The 23,465-nt window shown below is 37.6% G+C and overlaps 1 protein-coding gene and 1 long non-coding RNA gene across 5 annotated transcripts in view; one reads left to right on the forward strand and one right to left on the reverse strand.

Annotated features, from left to right (window-relative positions):
• LOC139703090 (uncharacterized) overlaps positions 1 to 23,465 on the forward strand; it is a 639,290-nt gene that overhangs the window by 419,203 nt on the left and 196,622 nt on the right. The gene's annotated exons all lie outside the window — the stretch shown is intronic.
• Positions 2,276 to 23,465, reverse strand: part of Taf1 (TATA-box binding protein associated factor 1) — a 78,057-nt gene continuing 56,867 nt past the window's right edge. For 2 of the 4 annotated variants that reach the window (XM_071606756.1, XM_071606755.1), the window contains exons 33-39: positions 13,397 to 13,464; positions 13,000 to 13,116; positions 9,613 to 9,738; positions 8,701 to 8,802; positions 8,268 to 8,424; positions 6,941 to 7,118; positions 2,276 to 4,169 (exon numbers count right to left, since the gene is read on the reverse strand). In XM_071606756.1, coding sequence (XP_071462857.1) covers positions 3,950 to 4,169; positions 6,941 to 7,118; positions 8,268 to 8,424; positions 8,701 to 8,802; positions 9,613 to 9,738; positions 13,000 to 13,116; positions 13,397 to 13,464 — 968 coding nt within the window. In that variant the 3' untranslated portion in view covers positions 2,276 to 3,949. The remainder of the gene's footprint in view (positions 4,170 to 6,940; positions 7,119 to 8,267; positions 8,425 to 8,700; positions 8,803 to 9,612; positions 9,739 to 12,999; positions 13,117 to 13,396; positions 13,465 to 23,465) is intronic. The other 2 variants (XM_027935810.2, XM_027935809.3) reach the window with 1 other exon arrangement.

Raw genomic sequence — 23,465 nt, forward strand, 5'->3', positions numbered from 1 at the left:
TTCCATGTGCACCATACTCTAGCCACCCCTATTTATAGTCACATGCTCTTTGCACATCCTATTTTCTCTGATGGAATGTTATCCATTCCCAATCCCGATGCCTTCTTTGTCCAGCTAACTACTAGTTATCTCTGGGAAGATCTCCCTTAGCTCCAGGGTTGGTGTTAGATGTCCCTCTCTGTACCTTCAAAGTACACTGTTTTATATTTTATCATTTCTCATACTCTCACATTTACTTGTCCAACACTAGATGGGTACAAAATAATCAAGAAAGGGTAAATGAAATGAAATCCACCAGTCTCTCTCTCATAACCAGGTCTTCAACTCAGACTTTTATTTTTTTTTAACCTTTTCTGCTTCTATACCCTGATAGCTTTGTTGCTAAACACCCCTGGAGAAAAAAAAAATCACACAATAAATTGGTACCATTTAAAATTAACAGTACCTCACTTGTGCATTAAACACCCAGTAATCCTCTGATGGTTCTCTAGTCAGCTCCAGCTCCCATTTTCCTCAGTGACCATCAGAAAATAAAAACAAACAAGCAAAAATGCTTAAACAGAAAGGTTTTGAGTGAAGTCAGCCCCTCTATTCCACCTCACTCCTAGAAGCATCAAGTCTGAAGTGCATCTTGCCCAATCTTTTTGTATACTCTGTAAATATGCAAACACAGACTTGTTTGTCCCCTAAATGAAATCAAACCCCACCTATTCTATAACTTTGTAAGCATAGGCCTATTTATCTTCCATCTTAAGACTACCTCTTTTATTCTTCAAAGCTTAATTTCTTGAAGAGTGGTCTATGATCTCTATTCATCATCACTTTCTCACCTCTCATCTATCTGTTCCTCACCCTGCCTCTGGCTGCATTTCAATCTCACTACTCTGCTCAACTGCTTTAGCTAGCTCATGTTACCAGGAACCTTCTCATTGCCAAATTCAAAGGTTGTCTCTCAGACCTGATTTTACTTACATCTCTGGCATATATGGTGTCTTTTTTTCTTTCTTAAAACTCCTTCCTCAATTTGAGAATACCATTCTTCAGTTTTTCTATTTCTGATGGCACATTATTGGTCTTCACCAAGATTTGGTCCTCCATGCTCCTGGGTGATTTCACCTCTTCACAAGGTTGCACAAATCTTAAGCCTTATAGCTGGCTCGCATGCTTCCAATCAAATAGCAATTTCCCCTACCTTCCAAAGGCCCTCAACTTTTACAGGGAATGGTATCACCATTTACTCTGTCACCTAAAATCAGAACCCTAGGTTCCACTGTCTCTTAGTTTCCATTATCTATCTCTAAGACATACTTCTCATTCCATCCCTACTGTCATTGCCTCAGTTAACAGTTAGGTTTCCATCATCTCTCATCTATCATCACTCCTCTCTACTCTAGCCACATTCATACTGCTGCCAGAGTGATTGCTCTAAAATAAGCATTTGATTCCAAGGCTTGGGATCATTTTATATATATATATATTTTTTTTTTTATGGGGGAAGTACCAGGGATTAAACTCAGGGGCACTCAACCACTGAGCCACATCCCCAGCCCTATTTTGTATTTTATTTATAGATAAGGTCTCACTGAGTTGCTAAGCACCTTGCCACTGAGGCTGGCTTTGAACTCACGAACCTTCTGTCTCAGCCTCCTGAGCATCTGGGATTATAGGCAAATGCCATCGTGCCCAGCTGGAATTATTATTACATATGTTCCCTATATTCCAGTCATCCAGAGCTACCTGTAATTCCATGGATATATTTTGTACTCCTAAATATTATGTCCTTTGTCTAGATTGTCTTGCACCCCAATCTCTGATAAACTCCTTATACTTCATGGTCTATCATTTAAGGGTCTCCTTATTGCACAAGCAGGGTTCAGAACTCATTCTTCTTACCAAGAAATCTTGTAAATAACCATTTACTGGAATGACCATTTTTATTGTCTATTTACATCTCTCTCATTCTAGACCTTAAGTTCCTTGTTATATCTTACTTCTGTATTAGCATGTGTTGAACTGCTTGATAAAAACAGATGGCTTGATGAATGCTGAATGAATATCATGTACCCATCCAATTTCCCAAACTAAAATTCTTGATGTCACCTTCCAGTCTTCCTTTCTTCATCCCCCAAAGTCAATAGGTCAAAGTCTTATTGATTCTACCCCTTCTAAAGAAGTCTCAAATCCATCTCCCTCCTCCCAACCCCAATACTCATGGCTCCATTCCCCCTTACTTGATCTAGATTTGCTCCATGCAAACCATTCTCCACACTATTACTGGAATTTAAAAATTTTTTATTACGAAAATAATACATAATTGTAAAAAAATTCAAACAATACAGAAATAAAAATACAATACCCACCTAGTATACATACAACCACATAAACCCCCTCCCCTGCATTCCCATTCCCCAGAGGTTATCATCATGAACAATTTAGCATATATCCTTTCAGACCTTTTCCTTTGCATATACAAGTACATATAAACACACATAAATATACACACATGGTTTTGTCTTTTACAAAAATGGGATCATACATGTCTGTTACATATGATTCTTCAATTTCTTTCTTCATTAGATATACAGAAAATTTCTAAAACACAAATCTGATTATATCACTCCTCTAGCTTTCAGTTTCCATAATATAAAATTCATTAATTAGCATCAAATTCAAAGCTCTTGATATGCTTCCTGCCCATCTTTCAGTCTCATCTCTAGCCATTCCGGCACTGAAGAGACTGGATCATAAACCACCTAAATCCTTTCTGAAATAAGGCAGGTACAAACAAACAAACAAACAAACTAGGAACACACTCTGCCATTTCTAGATTTTGGCCTTTTCACTTCATGTTACACTCTGCCTGGACTTTTCCATCTGGCAAGCTCCTACTAATTTATTCTTCAATAATCAGCTTAAAAATTACCTCCAGGAAGACTTCCCTGACTTTTTTCAAACATGATCACTCCTCTATTTTTCCCTATCCTTTATAGCTAGCTTCTTAATTGCACTTATCTCACAGTACTATAATGATTTATTAACATGTTTTGAATTCCCATTCCCCTCCCACAGCTTTATCCCTTTGAGTAAAAGGAATGTGCCTTATTTATCTTTGCATCCCAAGGATCTGATAAAGTGCTAATCATAGAGCAGATACTCAGTAATACATCTTTTGAGGGTTCAGTGATTCTAGGAACATTTACTGAGCAGCTATTTTGCACAGAACCATATCCTAAGCATGAAAAGAAACAGAAGACACAGTCTTTGCCCTAAGGAACTTACCATTTACCTACCATTTCCCCTGTGGGGACAGGGAGGAGGAACAGAACACATTTACATGGCAACATATCATTTCTGACATACAGGCTGTTTCAGAGGACTTAAGTCATTTGCCTCAAATTCTTTAGGAACAAGGCATTGTTTAATCAAATAAATAATAAATTAATGGACAGTCTGTCCAACAGGTTTGTTTTTAAAGTGTGGTACAAACCCACCAGAACCCAATTCTCTGTTTCAGCAGGAGTGTTCTCATCTATTCCAGCCTGCAAATTAGAAAATCAAAATAATACCATGCTTGGAAAATTTCTAATATACCAAGAGGACATAAAATTATTAATCCTTTCATAATTTCTCCTCTTTCCCCAGGGAAAAAGTATATCAAAAGTAATAAATGGAGTTAAATGAGGGCACTAGAAAAGAGTGAGCTTGCTCTCTCTTTTTGGTAGGAGTAGGGGAGGAAGCAGGTTGCTCTGTTTCAAATCAAAGGGTGACATTGCCCCGAGAAGATCAGGAGAGGTGATTTAGTATCATTTACCTATTATTAAAGGCTAAGGTGTTAGTTAATCTGGTGATTTCAGGATCAGACACTGTACAAATATGAACAAATTGGGCAAAGGTGAACCACCTAGGCTGGAGAACAGGGAAAGCTGACCAAAGAGGCCCAAAGGAAGCCTCATTCATCAAAGTCCAAGTCACTGTCCCCAGCAATGGAGTGGAAATCCTCACTGTCCTCCTCGTCCTCTGACAGGTGGACCTGGCTTAGTACACTCGGCCCAGAGCGCTGCTCTTCCTCCTCATCTTCTTCCTCCTCTGATACCTCATACCCACCGATGCTGCTGAAGCTTGTGTCTTGGGTGTTCGACTTGGGATCAGGCTCCTCATAGCTCCCATAACTGAGAAGAGAAACATGTCATCTCTCAAGCTCGGGCATTGTCCTCTAGCTGACCATTCCCATTCTCAGTGCCACCAAGGGATCAGCCCATCTCATCTCCCCTGGAAACTAAAGTAACTGGTTCTGTACTGTTCTACATGCCCCTGAGAGAAAAATGATCCTGTTCAAAAACATCAACTTGCCAACTTCATATACACAAGAACAAAACTCCCCTACACATGAACAACACACACTGCCAACTAACATGACCACAAACGCTCTGACAAACTCAAGATTCCATCTACCACTTATACTTAGGCTCACCTATGTATCCAAATTTAATCAATAATCTTAAAGATGCTCTCTTTAGTATATCTCGTTTCTATCCCTCTTTTCCATGCCTACACTGCTTGCCTTGTATCAGTCCTTTGTTATCTCTGGCCTGTACTACTGAAATAAGTCTTCATTCCTCTAGTCCTGCTCTCCTCCAATTAAATCTTCATGCTTCTGCCAGAGTGCTCTTTATTTTTTGTTTGTTTGTTTATTCTGAATTTTACTTAAAAAAAGAAAAATCACACAAGTAATGCGCGTTCACTATTTTAAAAAAATTTAGAACATACACCATAAAAAAAAAAAAAACAAAAAAAAACACCAATAACTCCACCATCCAGAAATAATCTTTTGGTATATGACCTTGCAACTTTTTTCTATGCACTTTAGATGCTTAAACATTTGTTTAAAATTTACAAGTGAGATACTCTACATGTTATTCAGGAATCTGCTTTTTTCACTAATGATTATAATGAACATCTTTCTGTGTCAATAAACATGTCTATAGCATAATTTTAATAGCTGCATGGTATTCTGCTGTATAGGGCTGTAACATGATTTATTTAACAATCTCTTACTAGGACAATTAAACTGTCTCCAATTTTGCCACTATTAGAAACAATGCTGTGATAAACATCCTTACACAAACATCTTAACGAAGGTGTTTTATTACTCCAACAGAATAATTTCCTATATATGGAATTTTGGGCCCAACAGGGATGTACATTAGAAAAATTATTTATAGTGATAAATTGTAATACCTCTCTCGCATTCACTGTATTTTATCAATTTACATTACCACCAGTAGTTTGAGAATCTCTTTTTCCTCACACTCTTTCCAACATTGGGCATTATCATCCATTTTAATCTTCACCAGTCTGATAGGTTAAAAAATTGCAATTCAATTGTTTTACTGTATTTCTTTGATTATTAGGTAAGGCATTTTTCACGCATTTATTGGCATTTCTTTTGTGAATTATTAATTCATGTCTTTTGCCCATTTTCTTTTGGGGAACAAAGCAATCTTTCTAAACTGTAAATCAGATCATACTTCTCGTATTCAATGCCTAACCAAAACTTTTAGGTCCTGCAAAATTTGGTCCTTATCTATCTCTTTAAATCATTTTTTAAAACATTTATTTATTTAGCATTGCTGGAGATCAAACCCAATGCCTCATGTATGCTAAGCAAGCACTCTACCACTCAGGTACATCACTAGCCTGTTAAATCATTTCTATTACATATCTTACATGGATCAATCAAAAGCTCCAGCCACACTTATCTATTTGTATTCTCTAAAAATATTTCATGCCTCTGGGTCCTCAAGAATTTCCTGGTCTTTGGAATGTCCTCTGCTTTCTTCTTTATGTAGCTAATAAGTATTCATATTTCCCGTAGTTACCTTCTTTAACCAGCTCCCTTCCCCCCTTCCCCAAACCCCAGAAAAACCCCACAATTGCCTGCCACAGTGCTTTTTATGTTACACTGTGTTTTCCTGTTTACCTGTGTTAGATTTCCTGTAGACTAAACTTGTTAAAGGAAGGAACTACATCTTTGCTAAAATAAATATGATTCCTAACTGCTTGCTGGCTAGGTGTATCATATGTATATTAAATGCAACATACCCAAAGTCAAATTCATTTTTCTCTCCTTCCTTATCTCACCCTAATACCATTCTTCTTCTTTGCTATCTTGGTAACATTCCCTTTCATTATTTACCTGACCTCCTTACCTTCTAACTCAAATTATCTACCTTTTAACTAACTCTTAAATAAATATGCCCCTTCATTTTCCCTTCCTCCTAATAAAACCCTGTTGATACCCTCATCATCTATCCCATATTTTCCTAAGAGTTATGTAACATGTAAACCTGATGTTAATTCCTTTTCCTTAAAGTGATAATTCCTAACACCCATAGAACCAAACCCAAATTTTTTTAGCATGCTTTAGATCCTCCACTAACCTCTTGCTACTTCTGGAACTACTCCCCAACAATCTCCCTTTGCTTTGGAATACATTTTATGTTTTATTTTTATGCCTTTGAATATATTGTTTTATCTGTAAAGACCTACCCATCTACTGCCATAATATCTACTTAGTAGACTCTTATTCATCCCATAAGGCCCAGTTCAAATGTTCTGTCTGTGAAACTCTCCCTGATTACACCAAGCAGAATGAGATGCTCCTTCCTCAATGGTGTCTTGACACTTTGTACCTACTTATGTTTTAGCACTTATCACATTGTATTTGTAATGATTTGTTTGTGTCAGTCTCTTCTACTAGAAGAGCTCCTCAACAGCAGGATATATCTTGCTCCTCTGGTTCCCCAGGGCCTAGCACAATGCCTGGCCTTAGTAGGTGCACAGGAAATGTTTGCTGGATGAAAGCAATCTGATGCTAGACTCTTTGACATCATAGCTGGGCACTGATGCCACAGCCCTGTAGCATGTTGCTGCCCATTACCTGATGTTGCTATCCTCCAAACCATGGGAAGCCTCCCCACCGTCTCCCTCATAGGACATCATGCTTTCTTCATTTTCCATGCCCATCCTTGTGTTCTCCTGAAGCAGGCGGGGCTGTTTGGGTCTTATACCACCAGATGCCACATCTGAGTCACTTCCACTTTCACTCAACTGAATAGCTGTAAAAAAAGACAGATTCTGGTTCATTAAAAGATAAACTGGGGGGCTGTAGCTGTAGCTCAGTGGCAGAGCGCTTGCCTAGCATGTGTGACAAACTGGTTCGATCCTCAGCACCACATACAAAATAAACTAATAAACAAAAATATTGTGTGTCCCTCTATAACTAAAAAAATACTAAAAAAAAAAAAAAAGATAAGTGGGAGTGGGAAGGACGGTGGAATGAGACAGATATTATTACCCTATATACATGTATGATTACACTACTGGTGTGACTCTGCACCATGTACAGTCAAAAGAAGAAGTTGTACTCCATTTGTATACAATTTGTCAAAATACATTCTACTATTATGTATAGCTAAGTAGAACAAATTTAAAAAAAAAAAGATAAACTTGGCTGGGTGTGGTGGCACATGCCTATAATTCCAGCAGCTCAGGAGACTAAAGGATTCCAAGTTCAAGGCCAGCCTCAGCAATTTAGCAAGGCTCTAAGCAACTTAGTGAGACCCTGCTCAAAAAATAAAAAGGGGAAGGGGTGTGGCTCAGTGGTAAAGTACCCCTGGGCTCAATCACAGGTACAAAAAAAATAAAAAGATAAACTTGGCAGAATTAACATCTTTAGCTTGGTCTTCCAAAATCAGTTCCTCTCATATATTTACATAGGCATCTTGTCTATATTCCTTACCTCAGATGCCTCTCTTGTAAAATGCCTAGGGTCAACAGTGGAAAGATCTAGTTTAGAATCTGAATCTAAGTTAACAACTTCCTTTCTTCATTTCAGTCCAACCTATTTCCTATATCCCCTCCATTACTTCCCCCTACTACTGACATTAATCCAGAATACATCCCTAAACAATTATCTTTTTTCTTAATTTCCTTCCCTGTTGCCACATATAATATTTCATTCTCATCTTCAGCAAATATCCAAATCCAAGTTGCCACTTAGGCATTGCCTTTTCCACTGCTGCCTACTGTACCTGCTGTGTTGTGTTTCTCAGTTCCTCTAAGGCTAATGAACGTGGTCATCCTGTGAGTGAGTGCTTAGTATATCTCATGTCTGTTAATGGGACGTCAATAAAAAAGGCAGCTTCTGGATAATAACAAATGTGGCCAAGAACTTATAGGAGCAAATGCAAAGGAGCAAGACTTACCAGAGAAAGGATTGTCTCCTTCTTCATCACTTCCAGCATCTTCCTCATCATCTTCTCCTTCAGACATAAGCAAGTCCTCATATAGGACACTGGCTTGAGGCTGTTGCACAGTTCCTTCTTCTTCATCTGCAAGATCACCATCTCCTTCTTCACCTTCCTGAATGAGACCAGGGAGGGTCAATGCCCCATCAACTGACTAAGTAAGAAACCAGAAGCCACCTCCAGTCCCATACCACCCCCTTGCTGCCTCACAAGAAGTTAAATAATTTTGGTGGATAGATTTGTTTAGCTGGTCCAAGGATTAAAGTTGGATCAGGGCTCACTATGGAGACACTCTGATTATCACCTTGGGATTTGGCCTGCCCTGTACTGTTGGGGCTCCTATCATATAAGGGTATAATGTAACCATAAGCTTTCTGTTAAGTATACTCACTGGGGCTGGAGTCTTAGGTTTCCCATCCTCCTCCTCATCATCATACCCTTCAATATCTACATCAGAGTCTTCCTCGCCCAGCCTACCTCGGCCCTGGCGCATCTGAGTAAGGAACACAAATAGCACATCATTGAGGGACGTGCATGTAGGGGGAGTTAACCCAGGGTTCTTCACCCAGGACAGATGCTCCTCCCTGATATCTCAGCCAAACCCACTGCTAGTGGGGGCTATTTACACAGCTCAAGGCATGTGCACTTTCCCCAATCATTCTTTGGAAATCACAGCCAGGGTAAGAAAACCAAAGGACTGGAAAGTCCTTGGTCTACTCTTAACTGTATCTTCACAAGGAGATGTTTCCTTTCTAACCCAGGGTTTTGTTATAGCTTGTGTTAGACTCTTTGGTCTAGAAAAACCCTCATGGGATTTATACTCTCCAGTGGAACCCTGACTGAGAATAACTGTAGGATTTCTGGCTTCACACTAGGAGTATCTTCTGATACTTCTTGAAAAGGCCAATTTTTAAAATTTAATTTTATAAATAGTCTTAATTCAGATTATAACATACATAAAGTAGCAGGACAATTATTTTTAACTCTGAATGCGGTTGGTCTTTCCATCACCTGTTAGGTTGCTCTGACGCCTGGTAAACTTTTATACACATGGACATTCCCTGAAATTCTGCTGTGCTTTGACTCTGCCCATGGGAACAGACAGAAGACAATGCCAGTCATGTAACCTGTTCCCTACCCCCATCCGTCCCCCAATCACATTTCTAAGCCTTCATTCACAGGGCCAAGGGGCCCAGTCATTCATGATGTATATCATATCACCCCCACCATTCCTCCACCCCTCACCCCCCAGGCATACTACCAACCACACAGAGAGAAAAAAACAAAAACAAAAACGCCCTACCTGTGTTATCTGCTTTTCTGGAGTAGCAGTGGGAATATCCAAGACAGACATATTGCTCTCATCTTGAAATACAGAGGCATCTCGAGACATACTGAGGGATGTGTTGGTATCATACAAATCAGGAGGCTATGGCACAAAACACATAATTTAGCTTCTACCAAAGGAAGGGAAAGGAAACACAGAGAATTTCCCTTTAGAGCATTCACTGCAGAAAAAGGTCATGCAGAGCAATCCAGTTAAAGAGAAAACATAGTTTGGTATAACTTTACAAAAGGACAATTTTTTTTTTTTGTAATCTTACAAATGTTGCCTATTCTAGCAGATAGGCATCAAGTGTATATAATAAGAAGCCTAAAGCAGAAATGCATCAAAGCTAAGGACAATTTTATGTTCTAATAGCTTCTCTGGTCAATAACCTACTTTTTTCTAAGTCTTGTTTTTAGGCCTAGGGCTTCATACCAGTGCTATTTTGATTATTTGATTTAGAGACATCTAAGAGGAAATAGAATAAAGCATTTCAATTCTAATAAGAGCATGGAATGGTTTGACAGTTTATGAGCTTGTCAGAGTAAGCCACAAAACAAAACAGTGTGGAAAAAAATCATGGGCTTTGAAGCAAAATGCCCTGGGTTTGAGTTCTGGCTCCACCACTTGCTAGCTAAGTAACTTTAACAAATGACTTATTCTCTCTAACCCTTGGTCTCTTCAACTATAAAAAAGGGATGATAATGTCTACCTCACAGAGTTATGAAAATTAAGAGAGAGAGGTATCCAATGGTGGCACTCAGTAAATTACAGATCCTTTCCCTCTTTTCTTCCCTGAAAAGAACAGGGTTTAGCAAATGGACTATTCAATAACAGCAAGGACTAGATAAAATGTTCATAACATAAAGTGAAAAAAATAATATACATCTATATTGATCAATCTAATTTTAAAAATGTGTCTATGGGGCCGGGCACGGTGGTGCACGCCTGTAATCCCAGCGGCTCAGGAGGCGGAGGCAGGAGGATCATGAGTTCAAAGTCAGCCTCAGCAATTTAGTGAGGCACTAAGCAACTCAGTGAGACCCTGTCTCTAATAAAATACAAAATAGAGCTTGGGATGTGGTGGGGACATGGTTCAGTGGTTGAGTGCCCCTCAGTTCAATCCCTGGTCCCCCTCCCAAAAAATATGTCTATGAACACACATGTACATCACAGATATGCAAGAAAACACACACCAACATATTAATTGGTGGATGTTCTTTCTGAGTGGTGGAATTGATATCCAGAAACTTATTTCTTTTTTTTTCTTATTTTCCAATTTGCCCAGCAAATGTGTTACTTTTATTAATAGAAAACCCACATATGTTACATGTGTTTTTAAAAGAAAGCAAGCAAGGCTGATTAAGAAGAAGGTTTTGGAGGAAAAGAAGCAAAAGAGTTTAAAGCATTACAAAGCAGATAAACCATGATGGAACAGAAGAAGGGAAAATGAGGGAATGAAATTTCTACAAAACCTTAAAGCCTTTTGGGGAAAGTAGAAAGGACTGTGTAGGAAAATGCAAAACAAATAGTTTTAAAGTATAAAGCTGAATGTATGATCTAATGCAAACTAGGTGGAAAGAATGGAGTAAAAATATATTATTGACTACAACCATTTAGAAGTTGAAAATAAGGTGTGATTACTGCCATGTTTCTATACAATCAAAATTATTTTATGACATGTTAAATTTACACAAAAACTTTCTAATTACATTTGGATTTGAGAGTAGTAATGGGTAAGGGCAGTCACTCATGTGCAACTTCCACAAGTTAAGAGGCAATGTATTGAGCATACTATCTTAAAATGTATATGTATGAGTGAAAGGAATGATGAAGGGTAAACTAGAAAAATTAAACAGTATTATTTATACCCTACTTTTCATATGAAATACTCCAATTATATCAAATAATAGCTAATGCTCAGGAAAGAAAACAGTTGATGGGTTTTCCTCGGCCATGAGGTAGTGTGGGAGGGGGTAGGGAAGAAAGAAAGATGACTTTTGGGCTTGAGGCTTTGACTCACTAAAGGACTAGGCTTAGACTACCCTAGATCTGGGCAAACAAGGTGCTGCTCAGTGGCTGGACTCCTCTGTAGAACAGTGGCTAATACCCAGGCTTTAACTTACCAGAAAATACCTTGTGGAAGGTGTGGGCCTATTAGCAAATAGGGCCTTCCTGGGCAACATCACTCACCCAAGCCCCCTTGACCCAATCTGCCCACACACTCCAAGAGCCTTTCCTTGTTCTGGACCTTGAAGAAGTATCTGAGGGTTCTTTATACCTGGCCCCTCAGTAACCTAGGTTTTGGGATGAAAGAGAGAGTAAAAGAGATAGGGAGAGCGCACGGATGAGACATAGAGACAGCAATAATCCAACAGAGATGACATACGTTGCATTATAAGTTCAGAGTGAAACTTGGGCAGAATGAAAAAATTTCCTGTGGGAGTGGGAGAATTCTGCATTAAAATATTTGGTTAAATGTGAAATTGCCTCTGGGGACCTTTACAAACTTTCATACAGAGAAGAAAACAAATATTAACTCAATGTCCATTAGGTGTGAGGCAAAGTAGCTCATTTGATTTTTACAATGATCCTGAAAAGTAGATTTCAGAGAAAAGGAAACTGAGTTAGAAAGGTAGCTTCCCAAGATCACAAAGCTAGACAGTAGCAGAGCTAAGACTCAAGCCCAGAACTGTTTTATGTCAAACCTCATGTTTCCCATCCTACCAGTGTCTCCAATACAGAAACCAAGCACCAGTTATAGCCTGTTATTTTCTACTCTGGACATATGACAACCCTCTTAGAGTATGTTCAAGTATATTCAGATCAGAAAGACTAAAAGTCTTATTTACCTTACTCTCTAGTTTTTTTGACATGTAAATTTAAGACATTATAAATATCACCTGTTTTTATTTACCAGGAGAGGGAGTCAATCCAGGAAAATGAGTGACATCTCAGCCATAGGGAATGAGTAATTAGGCATTTATAAGGCACAGAAACAATGTGGCCTGTATCTATAACCAAGCAGCTTGCATTCTAGGGGATGTCTTAGGACCCCAAAAGTTATGGATAAAAGAACGAGAGTGACTCAGGGATGATCTAGTATTCCCAAATGCTGTCTAAACAACTAAGACCCCACCCACTCATTCATCCCACAGCTGCCTCTTCTGGATTTAACAAGGCCACCAAGACCCATGGCCCTCACTCACCTTAGCCTTTGAGAAGACAAGAAAGCACACGAAAGGCATATGAAGAGGAAGGACAGAGAAGAACGGTAACTCAGTAATAGATCTGTTAACGTGTTCCCAATTTCCCAAACCAATAAGAAAATTATTAGAGAAAATTACTAGCCCTCAGACTCACCTGAGGAGTGTAGGGCCCTGGGGTCATTGGGTCTAGGCTTTCTAATTCTGCTTCCTCCAAAGCCGCTTCTTTAGCTGTACAAATATCCTTCTCAAGTTGAGTCAAATGTTCATCATACTGAGAAACAAAGACAATTAATAAATTTGTTCAATGTTTTAGGCACTGGAAATAAAAATGTAACCAAAGCAGACAAAAATACCCCAGTATTCAAGGAACTTTTAATCTCGTGGCAGAACATAAATGATAAATAAAGCAGGAAAGGACATAGGGAATCTAGAGTGAGAGTAGAGGGTAGGATGTTGCATCTTAAAATAGGATGGTCAGGGAAGGCTCTTCTTTCAAGGAAACAAAGACTTCAGGGAGCTAGATCATAAGGGGACTCCTTCTTATCACCTACCTCAGTCAAAGTCTGGTAACAGACATTCACAATTTCCTGAGCAGTCTTAGTATATTGACTCTCAGGCCCTATAAATAAAATAAGAAAATGCCATTAACTTTGCAAACTTTAGTTTCAGAGTTTTATATATTCTGTCACCCGCAATATGTCCATTATTCTAGACTCAGAAAAAATTATGCTTCATCTTAAATTTGGAATTTTGCTCTACTTTTAGAAATGGAGAATTTCAAACACAAAAACAAAAATAGACTAATACAGCCAGGGGTGGTGGCACACAACTGTAATCCCAGCCACTCAGGAGGCTGAAGCAGGAGGAACACAAGTTCAAAGTCAGCCTCAGCAACTCAGTGAAAATCTGTATCAAAATAAAAAATAAAAAGGGCTGGGGCTGGGGGCTGGGGATGTGGCTCAAGCGGTAACGCGCTCACCTGGCATGCGTGGGGCGCTGGGTTCGATCCTCAGCACCACGTAAAAATAAAATAAAGATGTTGTGTCCACTGAAAACTGAAAAATAAATATTAAAAAAATTCAAAAAAAAAAAAGGGCTGAGGATGTGGCTCAGTGGATGTGCCCCGGGTTCAATCCCTGCAACAACAACAACAAAAAAAAGACTAATATAATGAACTCCATGTACCTATTAACCACCTTCAGCACCTATCAACACATGGTTAATCTTCTTTTATTTATAATTGAACTTTTCAGACTCCTCCCAAGTTATTTTGAAGCAAATTTCAGCTTCATATAATTAGATACATTAATTAATTGTTCAGTATGTGTCACTAAGCATACTTTAAAAAAATTATGTATGCCACATTAAAATGATGGATACAGGTAATTCAATTGCCAAAAATCATAGAATATACAACACCAAGAATGAATCCTTCTGTAAACTGTGAACTTTGGATGACAATAATGTGTCAATATAGGCTCACCAATTCATACAATATACCACTAGATCTAGCGTGAGATGTTGGCAGTGTGGGAGGCTGTGTGTATATGGGGGCAGGAATGGACTGGAACTCTGTAACTTCCACCTGATCTTGCCACAAACCTAAAACTGCTCTAAACATAACATCTACTGAAAAAGACAATAGAACCTATCTTAAAAACCCAACTGAAGCCAGGCCAGGTGGCACATGCCTATAATCCCAACAACTTGAAGGCTTAGGCAGGAAGATTTCAAGTTTAAGGCCAGCCCGGGCAACTCAGTGAGACCCAGTCTCAAAATAAAAATCAAATAGGGCTGGAGATATAGTTCAGTGGGAGAGCACTTGACTAGTATGTGCCAGTCCCCGGGTACAATCCCCAGTACCACTCCCTTGACAAAAACCCAACTATATCAAGTCTAAAATAATTTAAAAGTCTTTAACATTATTGTGCAACCAGTCAAGATTCACAATGCCAAATTATTTCACAAATGTTCTTTCTTTTACATTTGTTATCTTTGAATCACAACCCAAACAATGTCTATACATTGCATTTTGATGATGTATCTCCTCAAAGGTATTTCCTATAAGTGAATTCTTTTTGTTTAAATATTTTTAGTTGTAGATAGATACCTTTCTTTTATTATTTTTATGGATGTTGAAGTTTGAATCCAGTGCCTCACACATGCTAGGAAAGTGTTCTACCATTGAGCCACAACCCCAGTCCAAATTAATTCTTAACTAAATTATAGAGTTCTTCAAATAACCTGAGCTTACAAGTCAACCCAGTCTATTTGGCCCATACAAAAAAATTAATCCAGTTTTGTAAAAATGGATTGAGTCATACACCTATAATATACACGTTTCTATACATAAGTTATATCTCAATGAAAAGCTTTAAAAAATTACTTGGGTAACAATTGGGAGATTTCACATAAAATCCCAGGTGTCTGGCTTCTCTTAAAAAATGTGCCAACATTTAGAGAAAGCATCTGACAAAACATAGCACCCATTCATGATTAAAACACTAAAAAACCAGGGATAGAGGAAACATACCTCAGGATAGAAAAAGCTATATACAACAAACCCAGGGCCAACATCATTCTAAACAGAGAAAAACTGGAAGCATTCACTCTAAAAACTGGGAACAAGACAGGGATGCCCTCTTTTACCACTTCTACTAATCATAAACTCTAGCCAGAGCAATTAGGCAAAAGAAAGAAATTAAAGGGATACAAACAGTAAAAGAAGAGATCAAACTATTTCTATTTACCAACAACATTGATCATACATTTAGAAGACCCAAAAACTCTACCAGAAAACTTCTAGAACTCAAATGAATTCAGCAAAGTAGCAGCATACAAAATTAACACCCATAAATCAATCGTGTTCCTATACACTAATGATAAATCAATTGAAAGAGAAATTAAGGAAACAATCCCATTCAAAATAGCCTAAAAAAAAAAACACAAAAAACAAAAACCAAACAAACAAACAAAATGAAATAGAACAGAGGACTCAGAGAGAAACCCACATAAAAGACTTTTACAATGAAAACTACAGAACACTAAGAAAAGAAATAAGAAAACTTAGATGATGAAAAGATCTCCCATGTTCTTGCAGGCAGAATTAATACTGTCAAAATGGCCATATTACCAAAAGCACTATACAGATTTAATGCAATTCCTATTCATAGAAATAGAGCAGTCATGAAATTCATTTGGAAAAATAAGAGGCCCAGAATAGCCAAAGCAATCCTTAGCGAGAATAGTGGAGCAGGAGGAATCACAATCCCATACCCATTACTTCAGAGCTACAATAACAAAAACAGCATAGTACTGGTACCAAAACAGGCAAGATCACCAATGGAATAGAAGAGAGGACTCAGAGAGAAACCCACATAAATACAATTATCTCAAAGGTGCCATAAATATACACTGGAGAAAAGATAGCCTCTTCAACAAATGATGCTGGGAAAACTGAAATCCATATGTAGTAAAATGAAATGTAATCCCTCTCATCCTGTGCAAAACTCAACTCAAAGTGGATCCAAGACCTAGGTATTGGACCAGAAACCCTGCACCTACTAGAAGAAAATTTAGGCCAAATACTACAACATGTCAGGAACTGACTTCCCTAACAAGACTCTTCAAGTGTAAGAAGTAAAACCAAGGGCTGGGGTTGTGGCTCAGTGGTAGAACACTCACCTAGCACATGTGAGGCCTGGGTTTGATCCTCAGCACCACATAAAAATAAACAAATAAAATAAAGGTATTGTGTCCAACTACAACTAAAAAATAAATATATTTTTAAAAAGTAAAACCAAAAATAAGTAAATGGGGTGGTTTCAAACTAAGAAACTTCTTCACAGCAAAGGAAACAATCAAGAGGATGAAGAGAGTCTACAGAAGGGAAGAAAATCTTTGCCACCCTCTCCTGAGATAAGGCATTAATTTCCAGGATACACAAAGAATTCAGAAAGCTTAACACCAAAAGAAATCACAAAAAACCCCAAAACCCAATCAATAAATGGGCAAAGGAACCAAACAGATGGAATGGGATCTTGATTAGAATAAGTTATACTCCATGTATGTATAATATCTCAAAATACACTCCACTGTCATGTGTATCTAAAAAGAGCAAATAAAAAATCATGTTTTAAATTGTCTACTAAAGAATTTTAACCAACTTTGTTTACTCTTGAGAGTCTGAAGCCAGGGGATTGTGAGTTCAAAGCCAGCCTCAGCAACTTATCAAGGCCCTAAGCAACTAAGCAAGACCCTGTCTCTAAATAAAATATAAAAAAGGGCTGGGCTGTGGTTCAGTGGTTAAGCACTTCTAGGTTCAATTCCTGGTATCAAAAAAGAATACAAGTAATGAGAAATGTTGGTGAGGATGTGGAGAAGGGGTACACTTATACACTGTTGGTGGGATGGTAAATTAGTGCAATCATCCTGGAAAGCAGTGTGGAGATTCCTCAAAAACTAGAAATGGAACCACCATTTGACTCAGTTATCCCACTCTTTGGCTTATACCCAAAGGATTTAAAATCAGCATACTATAGTGATGCAGCCACATCAATGTTTATAGCAGCACAATTCACAATAGTTAAGCTATGGAACCAACCTAGATGTCCATCAACAGAGGAATGGATAAAGAATATGTGATCTATCTATCTATTTATCAATCTATCTCATAGGAATATTACTCAACCATAAAGAAAAACAACTTTATGACATTTGCCAGTAAATGGATGGATCTGGAGACTATCACATTATATGAAATAAGCCAATCCCCCAAAACAAAAGGTTGAATTTTCACTGATATGTGGATGCTAACCACAAGAAGGACAGGGAGGGGAAGAATAGAAGTTGAGTGGGTTAGACAAAAGGAAATGAAGGGAAGGAAATGAAGGGAAGGGAAGGGGACAAGAATAGGAAAGAGAGTAGAATTAATCTGAAATAACTTTCCTATACACATATATGAATACACCACAGTGAATCTTTTCATTGTGTATATCCACAAGATTGGGATCCTGATTAGAATAAGATATACTCCATGCTTGTATAAATATATAAAAATAGACTCTACTGTCATGTGTAACTCAAAAGAACAAATAAAGAAAAAGATATGCTAACATAGGATCAGTATTTCCACAAAACACCAATAATGCAGCTGAGTAGCAGCTGCTCCCTTGATATAGGAATATGTTCTCCAGGTTACCACAGTCCCCAGATCTGCTTAACTCTGGACACCTGGACATAACACCTGGACCCTAAAGGCATAAGTTTTCAATCCATGCCTTAATTGTGCTACAATATTCTTTAATATACTGTTGATTCAATTTTGTACTCATAATTTCTCACTGTCTTTTACGTGCCAGGCATTACCAATTACAAAATCAGGTAAGATACAGGCCATATTCTCATGAACCTTACAGTTTTCTACAGTGAGATAGACTATAAATAAGTACAGCCATATAATGTAGCAAAAAATACAGATGCAAAGGGGGGAAGTGGCCAATTTTGGGAGGTAAGAGGGAAAGAATTAGGAAAGGCTTCAAGAGGAGGTAATCCTTGAATTAAACCTCTGTTTATCAGGATACAAAGGCTAAAAAATATACCATGTGTACATGTGAAGTTTTCAGGCCACACCTACTATGATTAGTACAAGCAATTATATGAACAAAGAAGTCCCTTTCAGGTAAATGCTCTTGCAAATACAGACTGTTCATTCTTGGTAAGATATTAAAAAAACTTGTGTCCTAACTCACGTTGCCTATGTAAGATGTGCATGCACATACACATACACAAACTGGAAAGAAATCTACATTGATCATCCAGATATTTAGGACACATAAAGATAGCCAGAGATGGCTCAGAATAAAAAATAATTTTGAGTGATAAGATGACTCCAGCTCAAGTTTCTCGAGTTCTCATCATCTGGGGCCACCAGTAGATTGTTCTCAAAATACCGAGAGAGATAAGATTGAAAAGTCATCAAAAGAGCTTTTATGTTGATGGTAGTAATGCATGATGCCAGAGAAAACAGAAAGGCTACATACAGGTTACAGGCCTCCTTAACTGAACCAGTACAATATCAGTTTCTGTACATTGGCTCTTCTGTCTACAAGGGACCTGTCTCATGGTGAAATGCCAGCCTATACATTAAGAAATTCAGCCATTATTGTACTTCAGTTTTGAAGTCTGAGCATAAATTCACCTCTCAACATCTCAATTCCCTTGTTTTTATAATACAAGGAAAAATTCGTTTCATATACTTGCAGAGTTTCTCTTACTTTAAACCATTTTGAAGATGGGATCTCTTTCTTCCCCATTTTCTTTGTGACACACAATTCTAAAGAAATACCCACTAATAATACCTTTAGAGTATTAAAAATAAATGTATTCGCATAGCTGATACCTTGTCTATGCAATTTGATTATTATTTGTGTCTGTAAGCAGTTTTAAAGAGTCCATGGTCTCAACAATAAAAAAAGAGTTTCAGCTATTAACTATATTACACTATTAAATACAGAGTAGCATTGAAGTCTTTTTCATAAAACGTGGTGTTAGAATTGGTAAACGAATGTTAACAGAGTGGACAGAAATACTCAAGATGTTTTCTGATCCCTATCTATACCACGAGTTCTTGAATAAAGTGGTAACGAAACAAGAGATTCATGAAACCCCGCCCCCAAATTATGAACAAAATTCTGTATATAAAATACTTTTTCTGGGTGGAATATCCATATATTTTATTTTTAAAATCAGACTCTCTAAAGAGTCCACAATCACCTCCATAAAGCTAAAAATGCTTCTATATATTCTTTGACAATCAGTAGCTTACAAAAAGTAAGGTGATCATCTTTAGGCTTTATAGCTTAAGAAATGAGAAGTCTGGTGAAGAAACATGAAAAAGTAATATGGCCTCTATAGGAATAATAAAGATGCTGGAGCTATTATGGGGAGAAAAAGACTAAACAAAACTAAATTCCAGTTTCCCAGTCCCTAAGGGGTTGCTTACAGAAAGTCAGAATTAAATTATAAAAAAACAATTTCCAGAATGAAACCAAAGTGACTATGAAAGATAAGGTATAAATCATTAGCATACCCAAGAGATTGTTTTCCTCCTGGAATGGAACCCCCATTTGACCCAGTTATCCCACACTATGCCCAAAGGACTTAAAAATCAGCATTCTACAGTGATGCAGCCACATCAGTGTTTATAACTAAGCTATGGAACAAACCTTGGTGCCCTTCCACAGATGAATGGATAAAGAAAATGTGGTATATACATAATGGAACATTACTCAGCCATAAAGAATGAAATTATGACATTTTCCAGTAAATGGATGGAACTGGAGACTATCATGCTAAATGAAATATGCCAATCCCCCAAAAAAACAAATGCCAAATTTTCTCTCTGATATGTGGATGATAACACATAAGGGAGAGGGAGAGAGGGAAGAACAGAAGTTCATTGGATTAGACAAAGGGGAAGGAAGGGAATGGGTTGCAGGTATGAGAACAGCAAAGACAGTAGAATGAATCAAACATAACTTTTCTATGTTCATATATGACTATATACCTAGTGAAATTCTACATCATTACAATCACAAGAATGGGATCCTTGGGGCTGGGGATGTGGCTCAAGCGGTAGCGCGCTTGCCTGGCATGCATGCGGCCTGGGTTCAATCCTCAGCACCACATACAAAGATGTTGTGTCCGCCGAACACTAAAAAAATAAATATTTTTTTTTAAAAATTCTCTCTCTCTTTAAAAAAAAAGGGGATCCTAAATAGAATAAATTATACTCCATGTATGTATGATATGTCAAAATATACTCTGTCATGTATATCTAAAAAGAACAAATAAAATTTTTAAAGAAGAAATGTTTTCTGAGTATATTTCATTTTCTTCTTATTAAAATCATGGCCAAAGCAACTACAAATGTCTTGTTGAAGAAATGTATTTATTTAGACTTTGCCTCAGAACAAAGATTGGCAGAGTCTACATAATCACATATAATTCAAATGTCCTTAAATAGCAGTAATTCCAATGTTAGGTTTGAGAATTTGGCATATCACCCAAATCAAAAATATCCCTTCCCCCTCCCTTGATACTAGAGATTGAACCCAGAGGTGCTTAACCACTGAACCACATGCCCAAAACCCTTTTTCTATTTTGAGATAGGGAAGGGTCTTGCTAAGTTACTGAGATTGGCTTTGAACTTGCAATCCTCCTGCCTCAGCCTCATGAGTTGCTGAGATTATAGGCATGCACCACCAGGCCCAGCTCCTTTCCTTGTTTCTAAGTTAATTCCCCTTTTTATAGTGATGTGAGAAGAAAGAAAAGTTACAAGCTTTGTAATTCTAGTTTGAGGGGGGAAAACAAGCATTACTGCTGCTAGCAATTTGGAAGGTTCAGAGAAAAACACCAATTGAGTAGGTGAGCAGTTCTGGGCAATCTAGGAGACAAGGTTTGTGATTACTATTCTGAGGCTCACATTTCCCTTGAGAGTTTTTCTACAATACTAAAAATAATTCCCTTCTAAGAAAATAAGTACTGTGCCAAAACAAGCAAAAATTGTTATCCTGACTGTGAATGGTGTGGGGATATGCAGTTATTCCAATGTGAATCACTAAAATTAAAAAATAAGATAAAATCTCAGTAGCAGTACAAAGATTTTAAAAAAAAATCAGTACCAGGTTTAAAGAAAAAAAAGAATATAAATAGCATAGCTAAATTTCTAATAAAATTAGATTATGAAATTCAACTATATCTAAATCCACACAGCTCAAGGAGATGAGCTCTAGTTTCCCAATTATTTTTTAAATTTATTTATTTTAATTAGGCATATGTGACAGAAGAATGCATTTTGATTCATTATACACAACTGCAGCTCAATTTTCATTTCTCTGGTCATACATGATATAGTGTTGCACCATATGTGCAGTCACACATGTACCTACGGTAATGATGTCCATCTCATTCCACCATCTTTCCTGCTCCCATTCCCCCTTGGTTTCCCAATTATTTAGTATTTGTCTCAAATAAATCCAGAACATACAAGTAAAGAGAAGTTAGCCTCATCTTTCACACTGTAGCTACATGCTTTATGTAGAATGAAGGTCAAATACCATTTAAGATGTTTAGCTTCCAAGATAAGAGGTTTATTCTCTCAAACCCAAGTAACAGAACCTCATTTAGAATCTGGACAAGACATTCTAGAAGGTAGAAATTATTTAGAGAGGAACTGGAGTAATAAATTTCACTAGCCAAAGGTAGGATTTACATTTAGGGCCTGTCTCATGAAAAGTCCCAAAGAACTTAAAAATGCCTCCTTTTCCCCTAAATGAACCACCATTCCTTTTCTTATCACTATAGATACCTTTTACTATAGCTTTTTACTATAGAATAACAGCTTTTACTATAGAATAAAATTTACAGTAGGACTTGACTCTCCTGTGAGTGTGTGGTGGTGGGATACTAGATAGGGATTAAACCCAGGGGCACTCTACCACTGAGCTACATCCCTTTTTATTTTTTATTTTCATACAGGGTCTTGCTAAGTTGATGAGGCTGGTCTCAAACTTGCAATCCCCCTGCTTCAGCCTCCTGCATCATTAAGATTACAAATGTATGCCACTATACTCAGAACTTTTTTTTTAGAGATAAGGTCTCACTATGTTGCCCAGGATAGCCCCCATCTCTTGGGCTCAAGTGATCCTTCTGCCTCAGCCTCCTCAGTGCCTAGGACTATAGACATGTGCTACCATGCCCAATTTTAACTCATTTTAAAGCACTTACTAATATATGATAGGTATACTAGCAGCTCTGATGATAAAAAAAAATGTGAGACAAGACTCAGGTCCTTAACCTTGGTAACATTCAAGGCATCATGGAAAACACATACTCATAATCTCAATAAAGCTTAAAGTACTAAGGAACAGTAGGGAAAGGAGCAACTATCAGAGTAAGTCAATGTTACAGACCACATCAATGAAATTGTTTTCACCCAGTCAACAATGATATACTCACTAACTGCCAACTTCCAGTGAACATTTTCCAGACCTGACCTTAGTAGCAACCTTTTGTTACATATGAAACTGATACATTTTCCTAGTAACTAATTCAATGGCTTCTATAGCACCACTCTCTACTGTCTTTCATTGTACCGTATCTTTATATCTTTGGCCTTTTGGTCATTCAACAGATATTTACTACTCTGTGCCACACATTATCCTAAGATATATGGTTATGTATGACTGCCCTGATTCCTGACTTCATGCAGATTACAGCTATTTAAGCTCTTACCAGATTTAATCCATTATATCTACCCGTGTTCATCTTTCTTTCTACACTTTGCCCAACTCTGTATACCAACCACGATAACTTACATAAGATGAACATAAGAAAGTTAACAATGACTTACAATACCTCATGGAAAAGTTTTATTGCTCCTGGTACCAGAGTTGCCTTGAAAACACATTACAGAAACTTTAGCCCTGATACAAAAGTCTATTTTCCTCAGTGTCTTTTTCCTTTAACAAATATCATCTTTATTTTCCCAAACTGATATTTTTGAAAATGTGAAATTTGATGTAGACTTAGAACGTTCTTATGTGTATTTTTCACCAA

This window comes from Marmota flaviventris, chromosome X (genome assembly GCF_047511675.1).
Source record: "Marmota flaviventris isolate mMarFla1 chromosome X, mMarFla1.hap1, whole genome shotgun sequence".
Lineage (NCBI taxonomy): Eukaryota > Metazoa > Chordata > Mammalia > Rodentia > Sciuridae > Marmota > Marmota flaviventris.